General features: G+C 33.8%; 1 protein-coding gene across 2 annotated transcripts in view; it reads left to right on the top strand.

Annotated features, from left to right (window-relative positions):
- The first annotated feature begins 6,666 nt into the window (after positions 1-6,666).
- LOC105121080 (uncharacterized) overlaps positions 6,667-20,181 on the top strand; it is a 17,107-nt gene continuing 3,592 nt past the window's right edge. The window contains exons 1-2 of one of the 2 annotated variants that reach the window (XM_011019577.1): positions 6,673-6,933; positions 6,964-8,425. In XM_011019577.1, coding sequence (XP_011017879.1) covers positions 6,817-6,933; positions 6,964-7,692 — 846 coding nt within the window. In that variant the 5' untranslated portion in view covers positions 6,673-6,816 and the 3' untranslated portion in view covers positions 7,693-8,425. Of the gene's footprint in view, positions 6,934-6,963; positions 8,426-20,181 lie in introns of those variants that run through there. The other variant, XM_011019576.1, reaches the window with a different exon arrangement.

Below are 20,181 nucleotides of genomic sequence, written 5' to 3'. Positions count from 1 at the left end.
TTAAGGCTAATGATGATAAAGTCTAGGAAACCTCAATTGAGTTCTAATGATGATAAAGTCTAGGAAACCTCAATCGAGCTATCTATGTACTTATTTTAAATTCACTCCCAAGACAAATCAATCTATAATTTCGGTCCCTGATGCCTTTCACGTTTCTCAATTGGATCCTTCACTCAGTATTTGTTAGAATGTGCTTTTCGTTTTGGGAATAAATTTCCATCCACCGCGTTTGGTGAATTATTGGAGGGAGAAAATATTTTGAAGGTTGATGAGAAGTAGTCGCTACCTTTGAGTAAGAACGCAGCCGCCTTAAAGTCAACCATCGCTGTTGATTTGAGTGCAATCTGGACGTTTGCCCAAGTATCGGGGCCCTTTGACTGTCAAGGTTCGAACTGGACAGGGACGATTCGACGCCATGGGTCACCTAACCTGTTGCTTCTGAGTCTTTCGAATCAGAGACGGCGGCGCCGCTACTGTTGATTCAGCGTTTTCATTAGGGTAATTTCAACTTGCCTCCAAGATTTATGTTTTGTGTCAATTTCATCTGAAATCTTTTACTTAATTAAATGATTACATATTTTTCATAGGAATGGTAACATAAAAAGTAAATATTAATCTCTTCTCCGAGGTAAATAAGCAAACTAAAATTACGAAAAATTAAAAAAAAAAATCAATAGAAGAGACATTGTTTGTAGTAAAACAAAAAATGATAAAAATTGAGAGGGCTAGCTTCACAAGAAATTTCTAGATTTTATTCCCTTACTGCTCCTTTATTCACATTCATTCATGTCCTTATGATTTCTGCACCACTCTCTTGTAAAAACACACCACATGCAGTGTTTGGTGGAAGTAATATAAAACAATATACACCAGAGAGTCTAGACTTCTCTAACTTTCTTATCTGGCAAAATCTTTTCACAAATATTCTTCATTGTCATAGGGTTTATGATCATGTGGATGACACTCATAGTCATTCTCAATCCATCACTGAAACTTCTTACAACTTATTATTAATCTAGATTTTGCTATTTGGCTGTAAATTGACCACGTTCTTGTCTCCTGGATAAATGCTGCAATGTCATTAGAGATTTTTAAGCATAGCATCTCCCCTGAAATTGCTTTCTTTGCCCGTGATACCTGGGTTTCTATTAAAAACTATTTCTTGACAGCTTGACATCAAGATATTAATGGAGAATCCACGTCGATGTGCTTATAATTGCTTATAAGAAGCTAAGCATACTAACATAATATTTAACATAGTTTAACAAACTATCTACATACATAGGTAATTGCTTATAAGAAACTAAGCATACTAACATAATATTTAACATAGTTTGGCAAACCATCTACATGCATAGGGAAAATTAATATTATTAGAAATAGATAGAGAAAAGGTTACAACACACATGGAGAAGGAGAATCATTTCATTCAAACTCTACTCTCATTGCTCTCACACGCGCTGCTGCACATTGCAGCAGGACTGCTGCCCTTGGCAACCTCTCTTTCTCTTCTTTTCACTCTCTCTCACTCTCTCACTTTACTCTCAAATAATACCTCTATTTTTAGGCATCAATAGTAAGGTAAGAGGCCATCAATTATGGCATAAATAGTGACAGTACATGGGTTGTACCATTTTTTCAATAGTTGGTACAACTATCATTGTAGCCTTTTGATAATAGCAACCTTTCTTATTAGGCTAGGTTGCACAAGTTTTTGACCATTAATGACAATATCCCAACAATCACCCTCTTTGACATTTATATAGGCAATTATCCTCTTGCTTCTTTAGGACAAATTTGTATATTATAGCTCTTTCAAACTTACTATTCTAAGAGCGTTTGTGGGCAAGTTTATGGGTACTTGCCAAACCTTTCAATCACCAAAGTTATCAAAGCACACCCTTGCTTACACTAAAGGATATCTTCAACCAGATAATCTTCCACATCACATTTGAAGAGTGTTAACACTTGTCTCTGGGATACAACATTCTCCTTCGAGCATATCAATCATACTCGGTCTGGAATGATTTTCCAAGCCTCACACCAAGGCTTACAAACCCCCTCAAACGAAAATTTCTCTTTTCAAGTGCAATAGTGATTATCTAAGTATCTCAATATGATCACGAGCTTTTCCAAGAGTCTACTCTATGTTCCCCCTTAGGAATCGCGTCTTACTTCTACATGAGTCTTTCACTCTTAGTCCAAGAATCTAAGTAGCGCTCCACCTTTATCCGTGAGGGTAGCCCATCAAAGGTTGATCCATATTTGTCTTCATATTCTGAGTATTACAATGTCATTACTAAGTTCATCACCTTGACAAGAGTCAACTTGTTTTCAAAACCTGCACAAGCCCTCTTCTCCTACATAACAGTCGCGTCTTAATGCTTCACAAGTCACCCACTTATTGTCCAAGACAAATATCTTTTAGCTCATTGACATTTAGCATGGGGTTAATATTCATGAAATTCAATCCTGCATTTGTCTTCATACTCATCATAGCCACTTCATTGGCTATATACATGGCTACTTATATCCAGCCACCACATTGGCTCTAGAACGTTCTGTAATTGAGCTTCTATCATGACCCTTACACCTTCTTCAGAGGTGTCTCCGCTCGTTATCATGTAACGGTTTGAACCTAGGCTTATATTGGAGCCCATACACCTTTTGTCTAATGTGTCTTCGCCTTTCATAAGCGGCCGCATCCTTCTTCAACTAGGATGCATCAAAGTGGCTCTAAAATTCTTTACCACTATGTGGACTATGAGAAAGATTACTACTACTAATCATATAGAAAAAGAGCATTGTGGTACACTCCTCACAATTCTCCATCTTGATTTCTATGTTTGGAGCTTCTACGTCTTTCTGTTTGACAGCTCCACCCACACCAACTCTCTTTGATGTCTTCATCTTTTATAGGCTGTCACGTTCTATCACAAGCATTTGCACCCCCTCAATTAGATGCCTCCACAACAACTCTCTTTCCATCCTTGCATGCATTGGAAAGATATTTGCCTGTTGTCTTTCATTAAGAGCATAAGAGACTTTCTATTGTATAACCTTCACATAATCTCTGCTCTGAGTTTCATGTAGGAACTCTTCCTCTCCTTGCACCTGTCGTCTTATTACAGTACCTCATTAGATCCTATAAGTACTCCTACACAATCTCCGTGTGCCTTCGTGCAATATCTGTTCTCCAGATTTCTCCTTATTCCTTACTTTTATGTTTGACAGAAACTCATCTTGCCACACACCTATCCAAGTCAAAATAGGGTATCAATCTTTATTCTCTTGTTGTATTTCTCTTTCACTATCAAGGTCTTCGTCAATTCTCTCTTCAAGAAATCACAATCACCACTTCATCAAATCCTTGATCATACAAAACCCAACTGTTCCTTTATGTCGTCATTCTATTAGTCTTCAACAGTTTCATTACAAAATGTTACATATACGAAATAGTACCGTATGGATAATCCTTCAACTAAGCAAGTTTCCAGAAAAGATTAGAGGGATCACACTGGTCCCGCTTAAAACTCAATCTCCTAGCTAGAACTTCTTAGGCCATATCTATCCATCATATTATCTTTCTGTATATATAATCATTTGCTAGTTTTATTATGGCTTTTCTTTATCAGTGATCTGGGGTATCCTGATTTTATACCTGATTTCTCAATATCTAGCCAGACTACCAATCCTTAGATTTGTCAAGATTGGTCTTCATCAGTTTCCACTCTCCACCTCCAATTATTCACATGATCAGGTGTCCAGAATGTCCCAATTTTTCCTTTCCTTAAGGTAGTTAAAATTTCTCCACTCAGTGTTTCAGCATATATAATTGGGCAAACATGTGCGATTTCCTCTTTTTCATCTATATCGACCATCATGATAACCTTCAGATGCCTCCTAATTAGGCAATCTCTTTTAATAATTCACCACCACCATTTTCTATCTCGATCTCAATGATCGAACCATACCATTGCATCTAGAATGATCAAATTAGCTAGAAACAGGTCTGAAATTGTCCAAATCGCATTTCAGATGGCTAAAAGTTGATTAAAACAATTTTGGTCTAATTAACAGCTCAGATTCAATATCAGATCTGGTTGCACGTAGGATCAGCTACATTAGATCCTTTCCCTCTGCTCAACTCTGTTTGGCTTAGCTCAACTTAGCCTGGCTTGCGACTGATTATGTGGCATTTAGGTCCCACTATGCTGACGTGTTAACTGACTGGAAGCTAACATGGCATGCCAACTGTGTATGATGACAACATGATGATGTCATCCTCCATCTGGGTCAGGCACGTGGGTCGGGTCATATGGTATTTGGGTTGGGTTGGGTCAGCTCATCCGAGTAAAGAAGAAGCATGCGACGCGTGACGCTTGTCTGTGCCCGTGGGTAACCACCTTACTGGCACATAATGGTGTGGGGACATTTTTTAAGTCCGACTTTGACGTAGTTTTCACTAGTGATTTCGTCTCTTTCTCCTCCTCTACACAATGGTGTGGTCAAAACACAATTTTGATAACTTTTATTTTTAAGTAAAATCAAATACCACTTTAAACCATGTGTTCTGATACCAATTGTTGGGAAATCTGAGACCAGTGATGTACTGATAATCGCTTATAGGAGGCTAAGCACACTGGCACAATATTTAACATGGTTTGACAAACTGTCTACATCTACAGGAGAAGTCAATATTATTAGAGATAAATAGAAAAAGGGTTACAACACACATGGAGAAGGAGGATCACTTCATTCAAACTCTACTCTCATTGCTCTCACACACACTGCTGCACATTGTAGAAGGGTTGCTGCCCTTGGCAACCTCTCTTTCTTTTCTTTTCACTCTCTCTCACTCTCATTTTGCTCTCAAATAATGCCTATATTTATAGGCATCAATGATAAGGTAAAAAGCTATTAGTTATAGCATAAATGGTGGGTTACACTATTTTTTTCAATGGTTGGTGCAACTATCATTGTAGCCTTTTGACAATAGCAACTCTACTTCTTAGGGTAGGTTGCACAAGTTGTTGCCTATTAATGAAAATATCCCAATAGATATATGCACTTGAAATCTGATTTCAATGAAACCTCCAAGAGCACACGCCCACTGAGTGGTTATCTTCAATATGTGAAGTCCATTATTGATTCTCTTCAAGCAAATGAATGTTCTCTTTCCGAGGAAGACATAATAACTTAAATTCTGCATTGTTTGCTTGAAGCATACTCTGATGTGGTCATTGTTATGTTTGACGCAATCTTTTGCTATCTTGTTTGTTTATATCAAGTAACTATTTTAATGTATATTGATTATATTAATATCAAAAAAGAGTTGCCTGATATTAATAGTCAGGAAGTATGAGGAAAATTGTTTGGTAATTCATGCATCTTATCTTAATTTTTAGACTGCCAAAAGAAATCATGTTTTTGAGCAACAATAACCTAAAATCAAAATAAATACCTATGTTTATTATTTTTATTTATTTCAATTCTCCATTTCAAATTACTCCAACATGATTTACATGTCAAGATTTTTAATCTCTTTTATCCATTAAAACTTCTGAAACCATTAATTTTACGTGTGTGTTTTTAACTAGCTGGTTGATGGACATTATTTTCAATTTATATTTTGTTTATTTTTTATCTTTTATTTTATATGCGCATATTCAATGCCTCAAGTCCTTTTCCTCAAATCTAGATCCCTTATGAGAGGCTCTTTAAAGCAACCGATGGATTTTCTACAACCAACTTGATTGGAGATGGTAGTTAATTTTAGCACTGTGTACGAAGGAAATATTGATGACGATGGAACACTAGTTGCAATCAAAGTTCTTAACCTGCAACGTCGTGGAGCGTCTAAGAGTTTCATAGATGAATGTGGAGCCTCGAGAAACATTCGGCATCGAAATCTGGTGAAGATCATAACTTCTTGCTCAAGCATTGATTTTCAAGGTAATAATTTTAAAGCTGAAGGGAGTCTGAAATGGTTGCATCCTACTCAAGAAACACATGAGATGGTCAGCAGATCAATGAAATTCAGTATCCAAACCTTCTTGAGAGGATCAACATTGCCAAAACGGGCACGCCCCACTGCATGGCGTCAGGGCTCCGGAGACCCCTTCCAAACACCACCCCGAAAAGAAAATCTAGTTAATGGGAGAATTCCAACTTGGAGACGAATCGACAAAGGAAGATCTAGTTTAGAGACGTTTATGGGAGAATATTATCAAATAAGCTTGTAGTCTATGTTTTTTTTTTTTCTTAATCAAATAGATTTTGATTTGATTGGCAGTGTAGCGGTTTGTTACTTCCGTCGCGGGCATATGAATAGTTTTCAATCTTAAACTTGACTCTGAGGCTGGAGTATCCACGCATAAACGAGTACTGAACACGTTGGCTGGCCAATACTTTCACTGACAATAATAACAATCAACTAAGACTCCAAAAACGCAAGTGATCACCTTTGAAACCACCGTTCTTGATTCTCCATAACCATGTCCCATTCATACAGACGTCCATATTTTTATTTTTTATTTTTTATTTTTTGAATCACTTCTTTCTAATGTATAACTGCATGCTCTCAAACCATTTGCGCTATCTTTTTAGAGCACAAGGTATCGAGTCCACCCGACGCGCATTATACTTTTTGTTTTCTTTATAAATTTGTGTGTTCGTATACATCTTCACGTGAATTTCTAGGAACTCTCTGTTTAGCTTGTTGACGATAAATTATTTGCTGAGTTGCGTGCCTTCACGACATCCAGAACACCAGAGAGATACCATCGACCCCTCCTCTTGAATTCACTCCTATATATGGCTGGCGTTTTGATCGATCGCTTCTTAAGACCACCACCATCAAAGCAGCAACGAATAATTATCACCGCCCTTCATCCACATCTAATTTACCAGCTTCAATCCTCCCGCAAATCATTTTCTTTAAAAAATCATTGTGAGTCTGCAGTTTCCAATTCAACAATGAGGAATTCAGTCAAATCCAGAGAAGGGAACCTTATGGGGGCAAAGATGAGCAATAAGGTCTCCTTTCCATCCGGATTTAAGAACAAAGTCATTAAGGAAGCAATGAATAACCTGAATCCTAGCCTTCATGATTACTTATCCAACAGACCTCAAGTCCAACCAATGAGAAATAAGGCTTCTGGTTCCAAAGGAAAAATAAGCCACCAATCCATGGATGGCCGGAACTCCACGGTGAAAAATAAGGTTTGCTCTTCATCAACATCTACAGGCAGTTCACATACAGAAAATTGCTTTACACGGGCACAAACGAGTTGTCGCAATTCCGTCCAGTCCAAGACTTATCCAATGCCCACAGAAGGCAGTTCAGATGACCTTGTAGGGGCAGAAATGAGTTGTCACAATTCTTCAGGACATGCTTACATCCAGTCCATCAAGGATTATCCAATACCCACAGAAGGCAGTTCAGATGCAGAAACTGACCTTATAGGGGCAAAAACAAGTTGTCACAATTTTTCAACACATGGTGACATCCAGTCCATCAAGGTTTATCCAATGCCCACAGAAGGCAGTTCAGATGCAGAAACTGACCTTACAGGAGCAACAATGAGTTGTCACAATAGTTCAATACATGCCGACGTCCAGTCCACCAAGACAGCAAGTAGCCTTATCGGGGCAGAAATGAGTTGTCACAATTGTTCGAGGCAGAAATGAGTTGTCACAATTGTTCAATACATGCTGGCATCCAGTCCATCAAGACAGCAAGTGGCCTTGCAGGAACAAAAATTAGTTGTCACAATTGTTCAATACATGCTGGCATCCAGTCCATCAAGACAGCAAGTGGCCTTACAGGAACAAAAATTATTTGTCACAATTGTTGAATACATGCTGACGTCCAGTCTATCAAGGCTTGTCCAGTGCCCACAGGAGGCAGTTCACACACAAAAAGTGGCCTTACAAGGGCAAAAAAGAGTTGGCACACTTCTTTCCGCAATCCTTCCATATTTGCTCGCGTCCAGTCCATTACGGCTTATTTAAAGCCCACAGTTGGCAGTTCACAAACAAAAAAAAAGCTTACAGGGGCAAAAATGAGTTGTCACAGTCCCATTCTTCAATATTTGCTGGCGTCCAGTCCATCAAGGCTCCGTCCTAGTTTAAAAGCCATGTCATTAAGGAAGCAATGAAAGTGAAGCCTTTTTTCTGATAAAGAAATTGTGCTATCTAACGCGAGAAGGCGTTGAAAAATATATGAATACTGCTGAGGATAGTCAGGGATCTCGAGATTTTTGCTTGGTATGGAGGGGTCCTGGTTAAGAGGTTTACTGGAGCGGGTTTATGCAAGAGTTTATGGAAGAATAATACGTCGTGTCCTGTGGGTTCTATTAATTAAATGTAATAATTTCAGGTCAAAATCTTAATTTTCAGATATATATTGTTTGGATGTTAAGGCATGTTTCATTTTTTAATTTCTTAATGTTAACATACTCTGTATATTATTTGAGTATTAGGAATATTTTAGCATGTTATTAATTATGTTTTCTTTAAATATTAATTATTTCCATGATTTCTATCATAAATCGAATATATTTAAATCTTTTTAGAGACTAAATAATAATCATTTTGGAACTGTCATTTTTCGTTTTTTATATATATTACAATAACTCCATTGATAAGAACACCGCAGGGAGGGGGGGTGGCGGTTGGGGGCGGAGAGTAACGAACAATTACAGCCTAAGCTTCTTTGCTAGACCCTCATATGATTTTGACTGAGTGATCTACAAGCAGTCAGCGGAATGGTACTCGACTAAGAGGAGTAGAGGTTTTATTGTGCAAGAAAGCAGGGCAGCCCCTCTTACATTTCACTGTCACGGTGAAATGTTTTTTCATTTTGGTAATAGAACTTCTTTTATGCCAGTAACATCCAATTTGTTAAAGGACAAGATTCAAAGTTAGGGAAGCAAAGTGGAAAAAGCAGAGAAACTATATGGCTATCTCAAAATTAGCACAAAAAGTTAACTTTGATCCTCTTACTTAATTTCCCATTAATATATTTTTGGTTACTATAGTTTTTAAAAATTCAATATTGATTTAAAAGTTTATTTTTATTATTTTTCAGTTATCAATCTGAGAATAGAGAAAGTCATTAACTTCTTGTGGTAGAAAAAAAAATATATGTCAACACTAATTCTAACCACTAAACTAGTTAATGTTAGTGTTAATGGTTTCATTAGATAAGATAAGTTGTATTAGTGTGTTTTTTCACCTTGAATTTATATGAAAAAATAGATTTGATATCAAGAAATTCTTTGATTTCACGTTGAATTTTTTTATTTATTTTTGGACTATGAGGGCATAAATAAGTTCAATTAGATCTTTAAGTTGTTTTTTAGGTGTTTTGTGTAAAAAAAATAGTTTGAAATGCATTTTAAGTATAAAACACCCATAATTTAATTTTTAAGCAACCCACTAGTCACTAAAATTGAGGTTATGGATAACGTGTCATTTATAAATTTAATAAAAAAATATTTTGGATGAACAATGTATCTTATCCCTAGTTTAATAAAATAATAATAATAATAAGTCTAAGCATGCAAATCTAGCTGAATGGTCATGTTTTTTAGCTTTTATTTTTGTTGAGGCTCATGCATGCTAGGCCTAAGCTAGTATGCCCAAGTGCATAGTATATTTTAATAACACATATTATTTTATTTAAAAAATTAAAATTAAAATAAATTTAAAATATTTTTTGAGTTAATTTATTTTTTAAATATTATTAAAAAAAAAACCATTTTCATTGAGTGGGGGGGGGGGGGGGGTGGCGGTTGGGGGCGGAGTGTAACGGACAATTACAGCCTAAGCTTCTCTGCTAGACCCTCACATGATTTTGATTGAGTGATCTAGCAGCAGTCAGCGGAATGGTGCTCGACTAAGAGGAGTAGGGGTTTTATTGTGCAAGAAAGCAGGGCAGCCCCTCTTACATTTCACTGTCACGGTGAAATGTTTTTTCATTTTGGTAATAGAACTTCTTTTATGCCAGTAACATCCAATTTGTTAAAGGACAAGATTCAAAGTTAGGGAAGCAAAGTGGAAAAAGCAGAGAAACTATATGGCTATCTCAAAATTAGCACAAAAAGTTAACTTTGATCCTCTTACTTAATTTCCCATTAATATATTTTTGGTTACTATAATTTTTAAAAATTCAATATTGATTTAAAAATTTATTTTTATTATTTTTCAATTCTCAATTTAAGAATGGAGAGAGAATCATTAGATTTTTATAATAGAGAAAAAACTATATATCAACACTAATTCTAACCATCAAAATAGTTAATGTTAGTATTAACGGTTGTATTAGATAAAATAAATTGTATTAGTGTATGTTTTTACTTTTAATTTATATGAAAAAATAGATTTGATATCAAGAAGTTCTTTGATTTCACATTGATTTTTTTTTTACCATGTTTTGAGTTGTTTGAGGGCATAAATAGATTTAATTAAATTTTTAAGTTGTTTTTTAAATGTTTAGTGTAAAAAAAAAATAGTTTGAAATGCATTTTAAGTGTAAAACACTCATGACCTAATTTTTAAGCAACCCACTAGTTATTAAAATCTAGGTTATGGATAATATGTTATGTTACAAATTTAACGAATAAATATTTTGGATGAACAATGTGTTTTATCCCTTATTTAATAATAATAAAAAAAAATAAGTCTAGGCATACAAACCTAGCTAAATGGTTTTGTTTCTTAGCTTTCATTTTTATTAAGGCATGCTAGGCCTAAGCTAGTAGGCTCACATACGTAGCATATTTTAATAACACGTTATTTTATTAAAAAATTTAAAATTAAAATAAATTTAAAATATTTTTTGAGTTAATTTATTTTTTAAATATTATTAAAAAAAAAACCATTTTCATTGAGTTTTTTTCTTAAAGCAAATCTCTAAAGACCAAAATCAAAGTTATAGGTAAGTGTAATCTTGCTGCCCATGAGCTTTTATGCATAAAAATAAACATGAGGGATCAAATAATAATTTTGTATTTTTTGGAAAAGTCCTTTGGTTTTTCTTGTATGTCAACGTTGGTCCTCTATCTCTCAATTTTCTTAGGAAAAGGCTAAAACATTATTTCAAAAAATTTATCATAAATTGAATTTCATAATGTTTAGTGATACATAACGTAAGCGAGTGAAGATATATCAAAACATATTTAAGCACATAAAATCATGGAAACATAACTTCAAATGATAGAATTGAAAAGAAGAAAAGGTAAATTACTAAATTGCAAACCTTGCAAAGTATAGGGACTAAAGTGAAAATGAAAAAAAGACAAAAATGCATAGTAGATTAGCAGATCAATGAAATTCAGCTTCCAAACCTTCTAGAGAGGATCAGCATTGCCAAACCCGTTACGCATTACCGGCACGCGCCACTCCGTTGCGTCAGGGCTCTGGAGACCTCTTCCAAACACCGCCCTGAAAAATTCCAGCTACAGACGAATCGACAAAGGAAGATCTAGTTTAGAGATGTTTATGGGACAATTCTAACTTGGAGACCTCTGTAGCTGAACTCCATAAAGAATTCAAGCATAAAAAATAGGTGAATTATCGCGGTTTGATCTGTTTTTGCAACGTAAATGGTTTTGGAATTTTTTTCCGGCAATTTTCATTTTCTTCTTTTGCGCCCCGGTGGAGGTTAAAAGGGCTTTATCGAGAGAAGAACATCCATCACACTTCATCGAGGCATGGAAATTGTACTCTGATAGAGGCTCTCGTAGACTTCATCTCATATATATATTAACTTCCAAAAGAATGGAAAAACCCAGCTCTTCATTGTTCATATAAACTATAACTATGAAAGATTTGCTTTCTTATAAAAAAAACTATTTTTTAATTTTTTTTAATTGAATTTTTTATGGTTTTTCTTTCATATTTATCATTTAATATTTTATTAATTTTAAATTAATCTTCCTGACTTATTTTGGTATACTTTATATAAAGTTTTACAGTCTCAAACAAATATCTTATTATTGAGTTGATGTTTAATTATATAAAATTTTATTTTTGTTATTGTATTATTAAATAAAAAATATATTTTTAAAAAAATAAAGATTTTAAACTCAATAGAGTCAATAATTCAAAATTTGAGTTTTATAAGTTAAGTAATGGAGTTTAGGTTAATTCAATATATTACCATTTAATTATTTTTAAAAATTATTATCTTAAATTTTTTTTAAATCAAGTTATATTTTTCTAATAATCTAGGTTGCTTTTAAATATGACAAATTAATTAAACCATATTAGAAAAACTCTCATATTGGTTAATTTAAGTTGGGCAAGGATAGCTTGCTAGATTAAGGGGGCCTTTTTTATTTTTCTAGTTTTCAATTCAATATTCTAATTTTTTTTGGTTGAATCTTTTATTTTTTTAAAAAAAATTATACTTTAATATATAATTAATTTTAAATTGATTTTCATAATTTGTTTCAAGATTATCAAAATCTTAAAAAGACATTGTAATGTTTGATTGGTTTTTATTTTGTGAGTAGTTTTATTTATTGTCATATTATTAATTAAAAATTAATTATAATATTATTAAATTTAATAACGGTTACAAGTTTAATGAATTAAATTATAAAACTTGATTTAATTAAATATTTTTTAAAAAATAAATATCATTTTAATTTCTATATTTTTTCCCTAAGAAAAACATTTCCATGATGCATGGGGTATCCACGCAAAAACGAGTATTGAACACGTTGGCTGGCCAATAGTTTCACTCACAATTATAACAATTAACAAAAACCAACTACGGGTTAGAGGAACCAACTACAAGATCAGGTGTGGTGGATGGCCATAAACACGGGTGGAAACAACTTCGGGTGGAAGGAGAGTGTCTCTCTCTTGTTTCTCTCTCAAGGCTCACTGATCAAATCTCAATTTTAATTGTGAATTATATAACTATGTATCAGTTGATATCAGAACTAGACTTTAAAATAATACCATATCCTTTTATTATTTTTATTTTTTTTGTATTTATTTAAGTTTTTCAGTGTTTATATCTATCCTTTTATCCTCCATGTCTGTGTCATTTAAGAAAAGAAAAAAAAATTATATTTCATTTTATTATTATCTCTAATCACATCAATATATTAAAAAGAAAACTAGATAGGAATTAATTAAAATTTTAAAAGTCATCCAATTTTTTACTGTAGAAACACAATTCTTGCTGAAGCATGAGCAAATCACCTCATAATCAACTGAAACTTCATATTCCATCTATTGAGGGTGAGATCAAACCCAAGCGATCACCTTTGAAACCACCGTTCTTGATTCTCCATAACCATGTCCCCTTCATACGAACGTCCATAATTTTATTTGTTTTATGTTTTAATTATCATCCACTGAATCACTTCTTTCTATCTTTCTATAGTATGTATAATTGCATGCTCTCAAACCATTTGCGCTACCTTTTTAGAGCAAAATGTATCGAGTCCACCCTACGCGCATTATACTCTCTTTTTTTTCCTTCACAAATTTGTGTGCTCGTATACATCTTCACGTGAATTTCTAGGAACTCTCTGTTTTGCTTGTTGAGGATAAATTTTTTGCCGAGTTGCGTGCCTTCACGAAATCCAGAACACCAGAGAGATACCAGTGTCCCTCCTCTTGAATTCGCATCCTATATATATACATATATATATATATATATATATATATCTGTTTGATCTATTGCTTCTTAAGGCCACCACCATCAAAGCACCAACGAATAATTATCACCGCCCTTCATCCATAGATTACCTCCAGTCCTCCCGAAAATCAGTTTCTTTCAAAAATCGTACTGAGTCTGCAGTTTCCAATTCAACAATGAGCAATTATATTTAAGACGACGTACGCTTCTTCTTTGCCCGATACCTCTTCAATCCAATCCCCAGAATAGAGCCATATCAGAGAAAAGATGAGCGATATGAGCTATAAGCTCTTCTCTCCATCCACATCCAATAGTGGTTATACAGAAAGAGAACTCGTAGGGGCAGAAATGAGTTGCTCAGCAAACGCCCACGATTTGAGCAATATGAGCTCTAAACTCTCCTTTCGATCCACATCCAATGGTCGTTATGCAGAAAGAGAACTCGCAGGGGCAGAAATGAGTTGCTCAGCTAACGCCCACGATTTGAGCAATTTGAGCTCTAAGCTCTCCTTTCCATCCGCATCCAATGGACGTCGTTATACAGAAAGAGACCTCGTACGGCCAGAAATGAGTTGCTTAGCTAACGCCCACGATGTGAGCAATTTGAGCTCGAAGCTCTCCTTTCTATCCACATCCAATATTGGTCGTTATGCAGAAAGAGACCTCGTAGGGGCAAAAATGAGTTGTCGTAATCCTCTTCATAAATATTCTAGCTATCCTGTCCATCGCAGCTTAGCTAATGCACACAATCCACCCGCATCTAAAAGCAACTTCAATAAGGAAACAGTGGAAAACCTTCGTCGCCTTTCTTCCAACGGAAGGTCCAAGCACTGAGAAAGATGTTAAAGAAACGACTATAAAGTAAATATTATTGATTACTTGAACTTAAATGTGTTGAGGAAATAATGAAGGTAACAATTTTTCATTACTTTTTAATAAAAGAAGATAATTTTATTATGTTGATTTTTATTATATTTTTTTTATAGGTGTGATTGTATGAATATTATAAATTAAATATACTTTTATCAAATTATCAATAACAATGTTTTTTTTAATTTTAACGCTAATATACATTAAGTCATCTTCTTTGAGAAATCATAGTAAATTATATTGCATCATTAAAAAAAAAAAAAAACCTAGTGGTTCTAGTCAAGCCAAAAAAACTATTAGAGAATAATATAAATTATATTTTAGAATTTTACCTAACAGTTTAAGTTAATAAATTAAAATGTTTTTTTAACATAATATCAGAGTCTTGATAATCAAGTGGTCATGAATTCGAATCTCACCATCCTTATTTATTTGATTTAAGATTAAACACAAAGTAATATGAGCATGTACAAGTTTCAAACCTAAAAAGTTTTTACTTGAAGGAACATATTAAAAAATAATATAAATTATATTTTAAGAATTCATTTAATAACTTAAACTATTAAATTAAAATAATTTTTTAATAAATACCTCGTTCTCACTAAGCCAAAACATCTTGTCAATGTTTTTAATTTGGGGTAGGCATGCACTTCATCAAGTTATTTTCTAGTCTTGAGATGTTAGAACACTTCGCGCACCATAACTCCACTGAACATTAGATATTTATAATACCATTCTCCACGATCAACCCCCTGATCAACTGCGCATCTTAAAAGAAAGCAGGAATCAGAAGATGATCCAGAAACTGACTCCAAAGGGCGGCTGATAGTTCGTGAACTAAATCATATTTAGACAATTCTCACGCGGTATAAATCATATTTATACAAACTTGATGTGGAGGTTTCCCCTTATTTTTCAATATTGAGTGAATTGGTTTTGTTAGAGAAACTTAATTCAAATCTTTTATGTTTTGAGCCCAATAATATGTATTTCTATATTTTGAAAAATTACACTTTAATACCAGTTTTAAATCACAATAAAAATATGAAAATGCTCGTGTATATCAATAATCCAGATCCCTCTTTTCTCTCTTTAACTAAAACATCTTTCGTTTCTCTCACTAATTAACATAGCACCATTAGCTTCTGTGTTACAGCTATTTTTATTAGAGAGAAGGCAACAGGTCGTGTTGTTGATTTTGCGCAGTGATGATGCTGGTGTTTTTGGGGTTTGCGGGTCTGTGTTGTATTGGTTTTAGGTATAGGCTGGTTTAATGGTGTGATGCTCTCTCTTTAACCAAAATCCCTCTTCGCCTCTCTCTCTCAAAACTGTACTAATTAACATAGCTCCACCATTTCTCAAGCTGCTACTATTTTTTGGCGAGAGAGATGACAGTGGGTTATGTTGTTTTTGTGAAGTGATGGTGATAGTGATGGTGCTGGTTTGGTTAGGGTTTGTGGGTTTGTGTTTTGTTAGTTTTAGGTGGAGGTTGGTTCGATGCTATGATGCTGCAAGAGAAGAGGACGATGGTGATGGTTGGTTGTGTAGAGGCACTTATTTGTGGTTGTGTGAGGGCCGGAAATTGGAGATCAGCATGTGAGAGTGGTTGAGATGGATGAGGGTTTGATTTTCTTATGTTACTAGGTTTATGGCAGAGAAGATGGTTGCGTGATGGTAGTTCAGTGATGGTTGATGTGGTGTGGTGGCATATGCGTGTGGTTGTGTGAGGGAAGAGAGAGATCAACGGCAGATAAAGGGATGCATGGGTGAGGGTTTGGTTGCCAGGTGTTATTGTTTTATGGCAGAGGAGCTGGTTAAGTGGTGTCGATTCAATGGAGGTCAGTGCTAGCTGTAGAGAGGCTGCTGGATTTGAATTGAGGATTTGTTGGTGAAAAAGAAGGCGGCAACAATTTCAGGGAGAGAGTGACAGGAGAGAAATTTCCGTGCTGTTGCTGTCTCCTCTCATTTCCATTTTCAAGATGATCAGTGTTCATGAGTTAGTCAAATCTTTATACCTGCACTTTGATTTTGTAGCGAAGAAATATTAGGATGCGTTTGTGTTGAAATTAACTGATGCTTCTTTTATTTTATTAATTTTTTTGTTTAATTTTGATTGTAAAGTTCCCATTACTTCTTGTCACTTAATCAACGATCTTTTGCTCGTCCAAACCTATTATTATTTCAAATCCATACAATTCAAGATTAATTGAGATGGTTCATGGTGAAGAGGAAGATGACAAAGTTTTTAATTTGATTTGATTAGTTTTGTTATCATATATTTTTTAAAAAGGATATCCATGTCATTTATTTAATGAAAATAAAAGGTATTAGAAGACATATAAAAAAAAAATCTGGACCATTTAAAATGAAAATAAAAGGTATTAGAAGACATATATAAAAAAAAAATCTGGACCTATGGATAAAAAAGATATCATTATAACTAAAATTAATTTAACGAGATAATTTCTCTTTCTTTTTAAGAAAATCCTTCACTACAGTTTTTATTTCTTGGACAAAATTCCATCATTATTCCAAAAGCAACTCTTAATAAATAAATAAACAACATTTTGATAATTTAGGCATTATTGTAGTAAAAAAATAAAAATAATACAATGCCATCACGTGGATGAACTTTTGGTGTTCTCATTAAACCTTTCCTAGCATATCGACTTGGAGATCTCCATACATTGCTTCTTGTCAGAATTGAATTTCAAATAAAACTAGGGATATAATACAACTTGATTCAAAATTATATAATATGAACTATTAAAAAATTTAGTTTGACTTGAAATAAAATTTAAAATGTTATTTTTTTTAATATTAAAATAATAACATCTTAAAACCATTAAAAGTAGCTTGAATTAACTTGTCACAACTTGAGTCTTGAATTCAATTAGATTTAATGAATTTTATAAAAATTATTTTTTCTTTAATTATATTAAAAAAATTATTGCATGCATCAAAACAATCAAAAAATTAAAACAATGATTATGGGTTGTAAAAAAAATCACTTTCCAATTATTATTATTTTAAATGTCTCTATAATCTCATTTGAAAAAATAGTACGATTTGAACGGCATTAAGTAAAATAATATTTAATTATATTTATAATTAGTTTAAGAATTTAATAAAATAATATACCTAATACATTTTTCATTTTGAGATGCATTTTGGGGATAGTAATTGAAAAGAATTGGCTCTATAATTGATGGAATTAAAAGTATGGAGAACCAAAATGCTAAATTGGCATGGCCTGGCAGGTATTATTATTATTAATTTCATCAATTTGAGCCTGATTGAAGAAGATTTGTGATTTGACAGCCAATTCTAAACAAATTTGAGGAATTTAATAATCCAATGACCCAATTGAGAAACATTTGACAACTTGGCTTAATGTTGACCAAGATTGTATGAATTAAAAGCCTGGGAGGATCAAAGTGTGAAGCGAGCCAAACATCAGGGGGTCTTTCGACATTCTCAGTTCCTAAACGTTGTCATTTTGAGTGCGATGCATACAAACCCCCTTCTTCTTCGTCATCCTCTTCCGCCGAGACAAAAAAAAAACTAGCTGCCTGCAAACTTGTTGTCTTCTCTTCCAGTCCGTCAAACGCTGTCGTTTCCCTGGTACTGCCTTGTCTAGCTATCAGTGATCGGGATTAGAGTAGATTAATCTCAGGGTTTGTGAGCTACCAAGGAGTCATGGGCTATATATCGTTTTATCTATTCTGTCAGCGCGTGAATCTCTCTACAAATGAATCCTCCATCAATTTCTTTTTCTTTCTTCCCTTGTTTAATTTATTGTTGTTTCATCAAACGTAGGTTTGTGGGTGAACTTTCTAGCTTCACAAATCACAAATCTAATTCCAGTTGTTTGTACCGTAAAGGATGAATATGGTTTGATTGTGATCAGCTATTTTGATTACGCTAATTATTATTTTTTATGTTTGGATGTTTAATCAATCCAAGAATTCTGAAGACAGAAGAGCCACCATGAGAGGTAATGCACTCGTGACCATTTGCAAAACAAGAGATGGAAGCTCCGTGCATGGTAATCTTTTATAGAACCAGTCAAAAAGCACACACTCTAATGGGTTAATATGGACTGGCAAAAGCACACACGCTGAATATTCATTATATTGTGTAATTGCGTTTTCGCAACCCCTTTGCACTTTTTTTAAAGGAAAACAAGGTATCCTGTCATGAGGTTTGACAAGAGAACTGTAATATTCAGCGGACGCTTATTACATATTTAATTTAATTTTATTATTTAATCCGTTGAATCTGATATTTTATTAAATTTATATTATTTTAGATTCAATTAATTATTAAATTCAAACACATTACGTTTGGTATTTTACCAGTTATTTTGAATTTAGAATAAACCCAAATTTATTAAATCTAACATACTATAATATTTATATCATTTTAAATTAATCTAAATTATTAGGTTTAATATGTTATTATATCCATGATGCCTGAGTTTTTTATACCACAAAAATATAAGCCAAAAATATTGATTCTATCATCTATCAATTATTAAAATATTTTTTTCTTTTCAAAATAGTACATTAAAAATAAAATCTTAAAAAAAAATAAAAGAACCGACAGAGCCTAAAAGAAAAAAAAAGATATAATAAAAGGAATGAAAGAATTTAAGTCAATGTTCCAAAAATCTATAACAAGACTACATTTTACCATGTTAAGTAACTTTAACACTGGAATGGAAATTGGGGTGATATTATTGGGGAAGGATATATATATATATACATACATATATATATATGTTAAGATACTGATATGCAAACCCGACAAAATAAAAGGTAAAGGACCGGATTAAATGAGAAATGACACATAAGAATTTACGTGGTTCACCCAATTGAGCTACCTTCATAGGCAAGTATAGAAGGATTTTACTAAGTAATATGGGAATTACAACCCCTCTCTATTAATAGAAGAACAACTGAAATCTCTCTAATAATAGGAGAAAACACCTCACTTACTCTCTCACAAATACTTCACAATTTTGTGGGATTACTTTCTCTCTCTCACTCTCCTTTTCCTCTTTTATTTCTCTCTTGTGTTTTTTCTTATGTTGTGAATTAAGGCTTGGATGCTTTGCCTATTTATAGGCAAACATCCATGCATGGGACAAAGGCAGCAATTGGTGCTGCAAGTGGCACCGAATTGGTGCCCAACATTGTTGAATTTGCATCACAAATTGGTGCTTACCAGCCTATGCTGCTTACTTGTAACACAGTGCTCACAAAAAGGTAAAGTAACCTTTGTAAGCTTAGGGAGTAACTTCTGATCAGAGAGAACCTTGAAACATTTCTCTGACAGGTGACCTAGTTTTTTATGCCACATCATCATCTTCTCTTCTACAAGACTGGCTGATGCGATTGATGCTTCTGCCTCATAATGTGTTTCTCCCATAATGCAAATATATTTGCAACTGTCTTTCTTGCCTTTAAAACCACCAGCGCTCCTTTAATGATTTTCATGATTCCATTGTCTATTCGGATCTTACAGCCAAGACTATTAAACTGTCCTGCGGATAAAAGATTCTTCTTTAAGTCTTTCACATGTCGCACTTTTGAAATAGTATGAATTAAGTCATCATACATCTTCAATTTGATGGTGCCAAT

This window comes from Populus euphratica, unplaced genomic scaffold (genome assembly GCF_000495115.2).
Source record: "Populus euphratica unplaced genomic scaffold, PopEup_1.0 scaffold31.1, whole genome shotgun sequence".
Taxonomy (NCBI): Eukaryota; Viridiplantae; Streptophyta; class Magnoliopsida; order Malpighiales; family Salicaceae; genus Populus; species Populus euphratica.
This window is presented reverse-complemented; position numbering and strand designations above follow the sequence as displayed.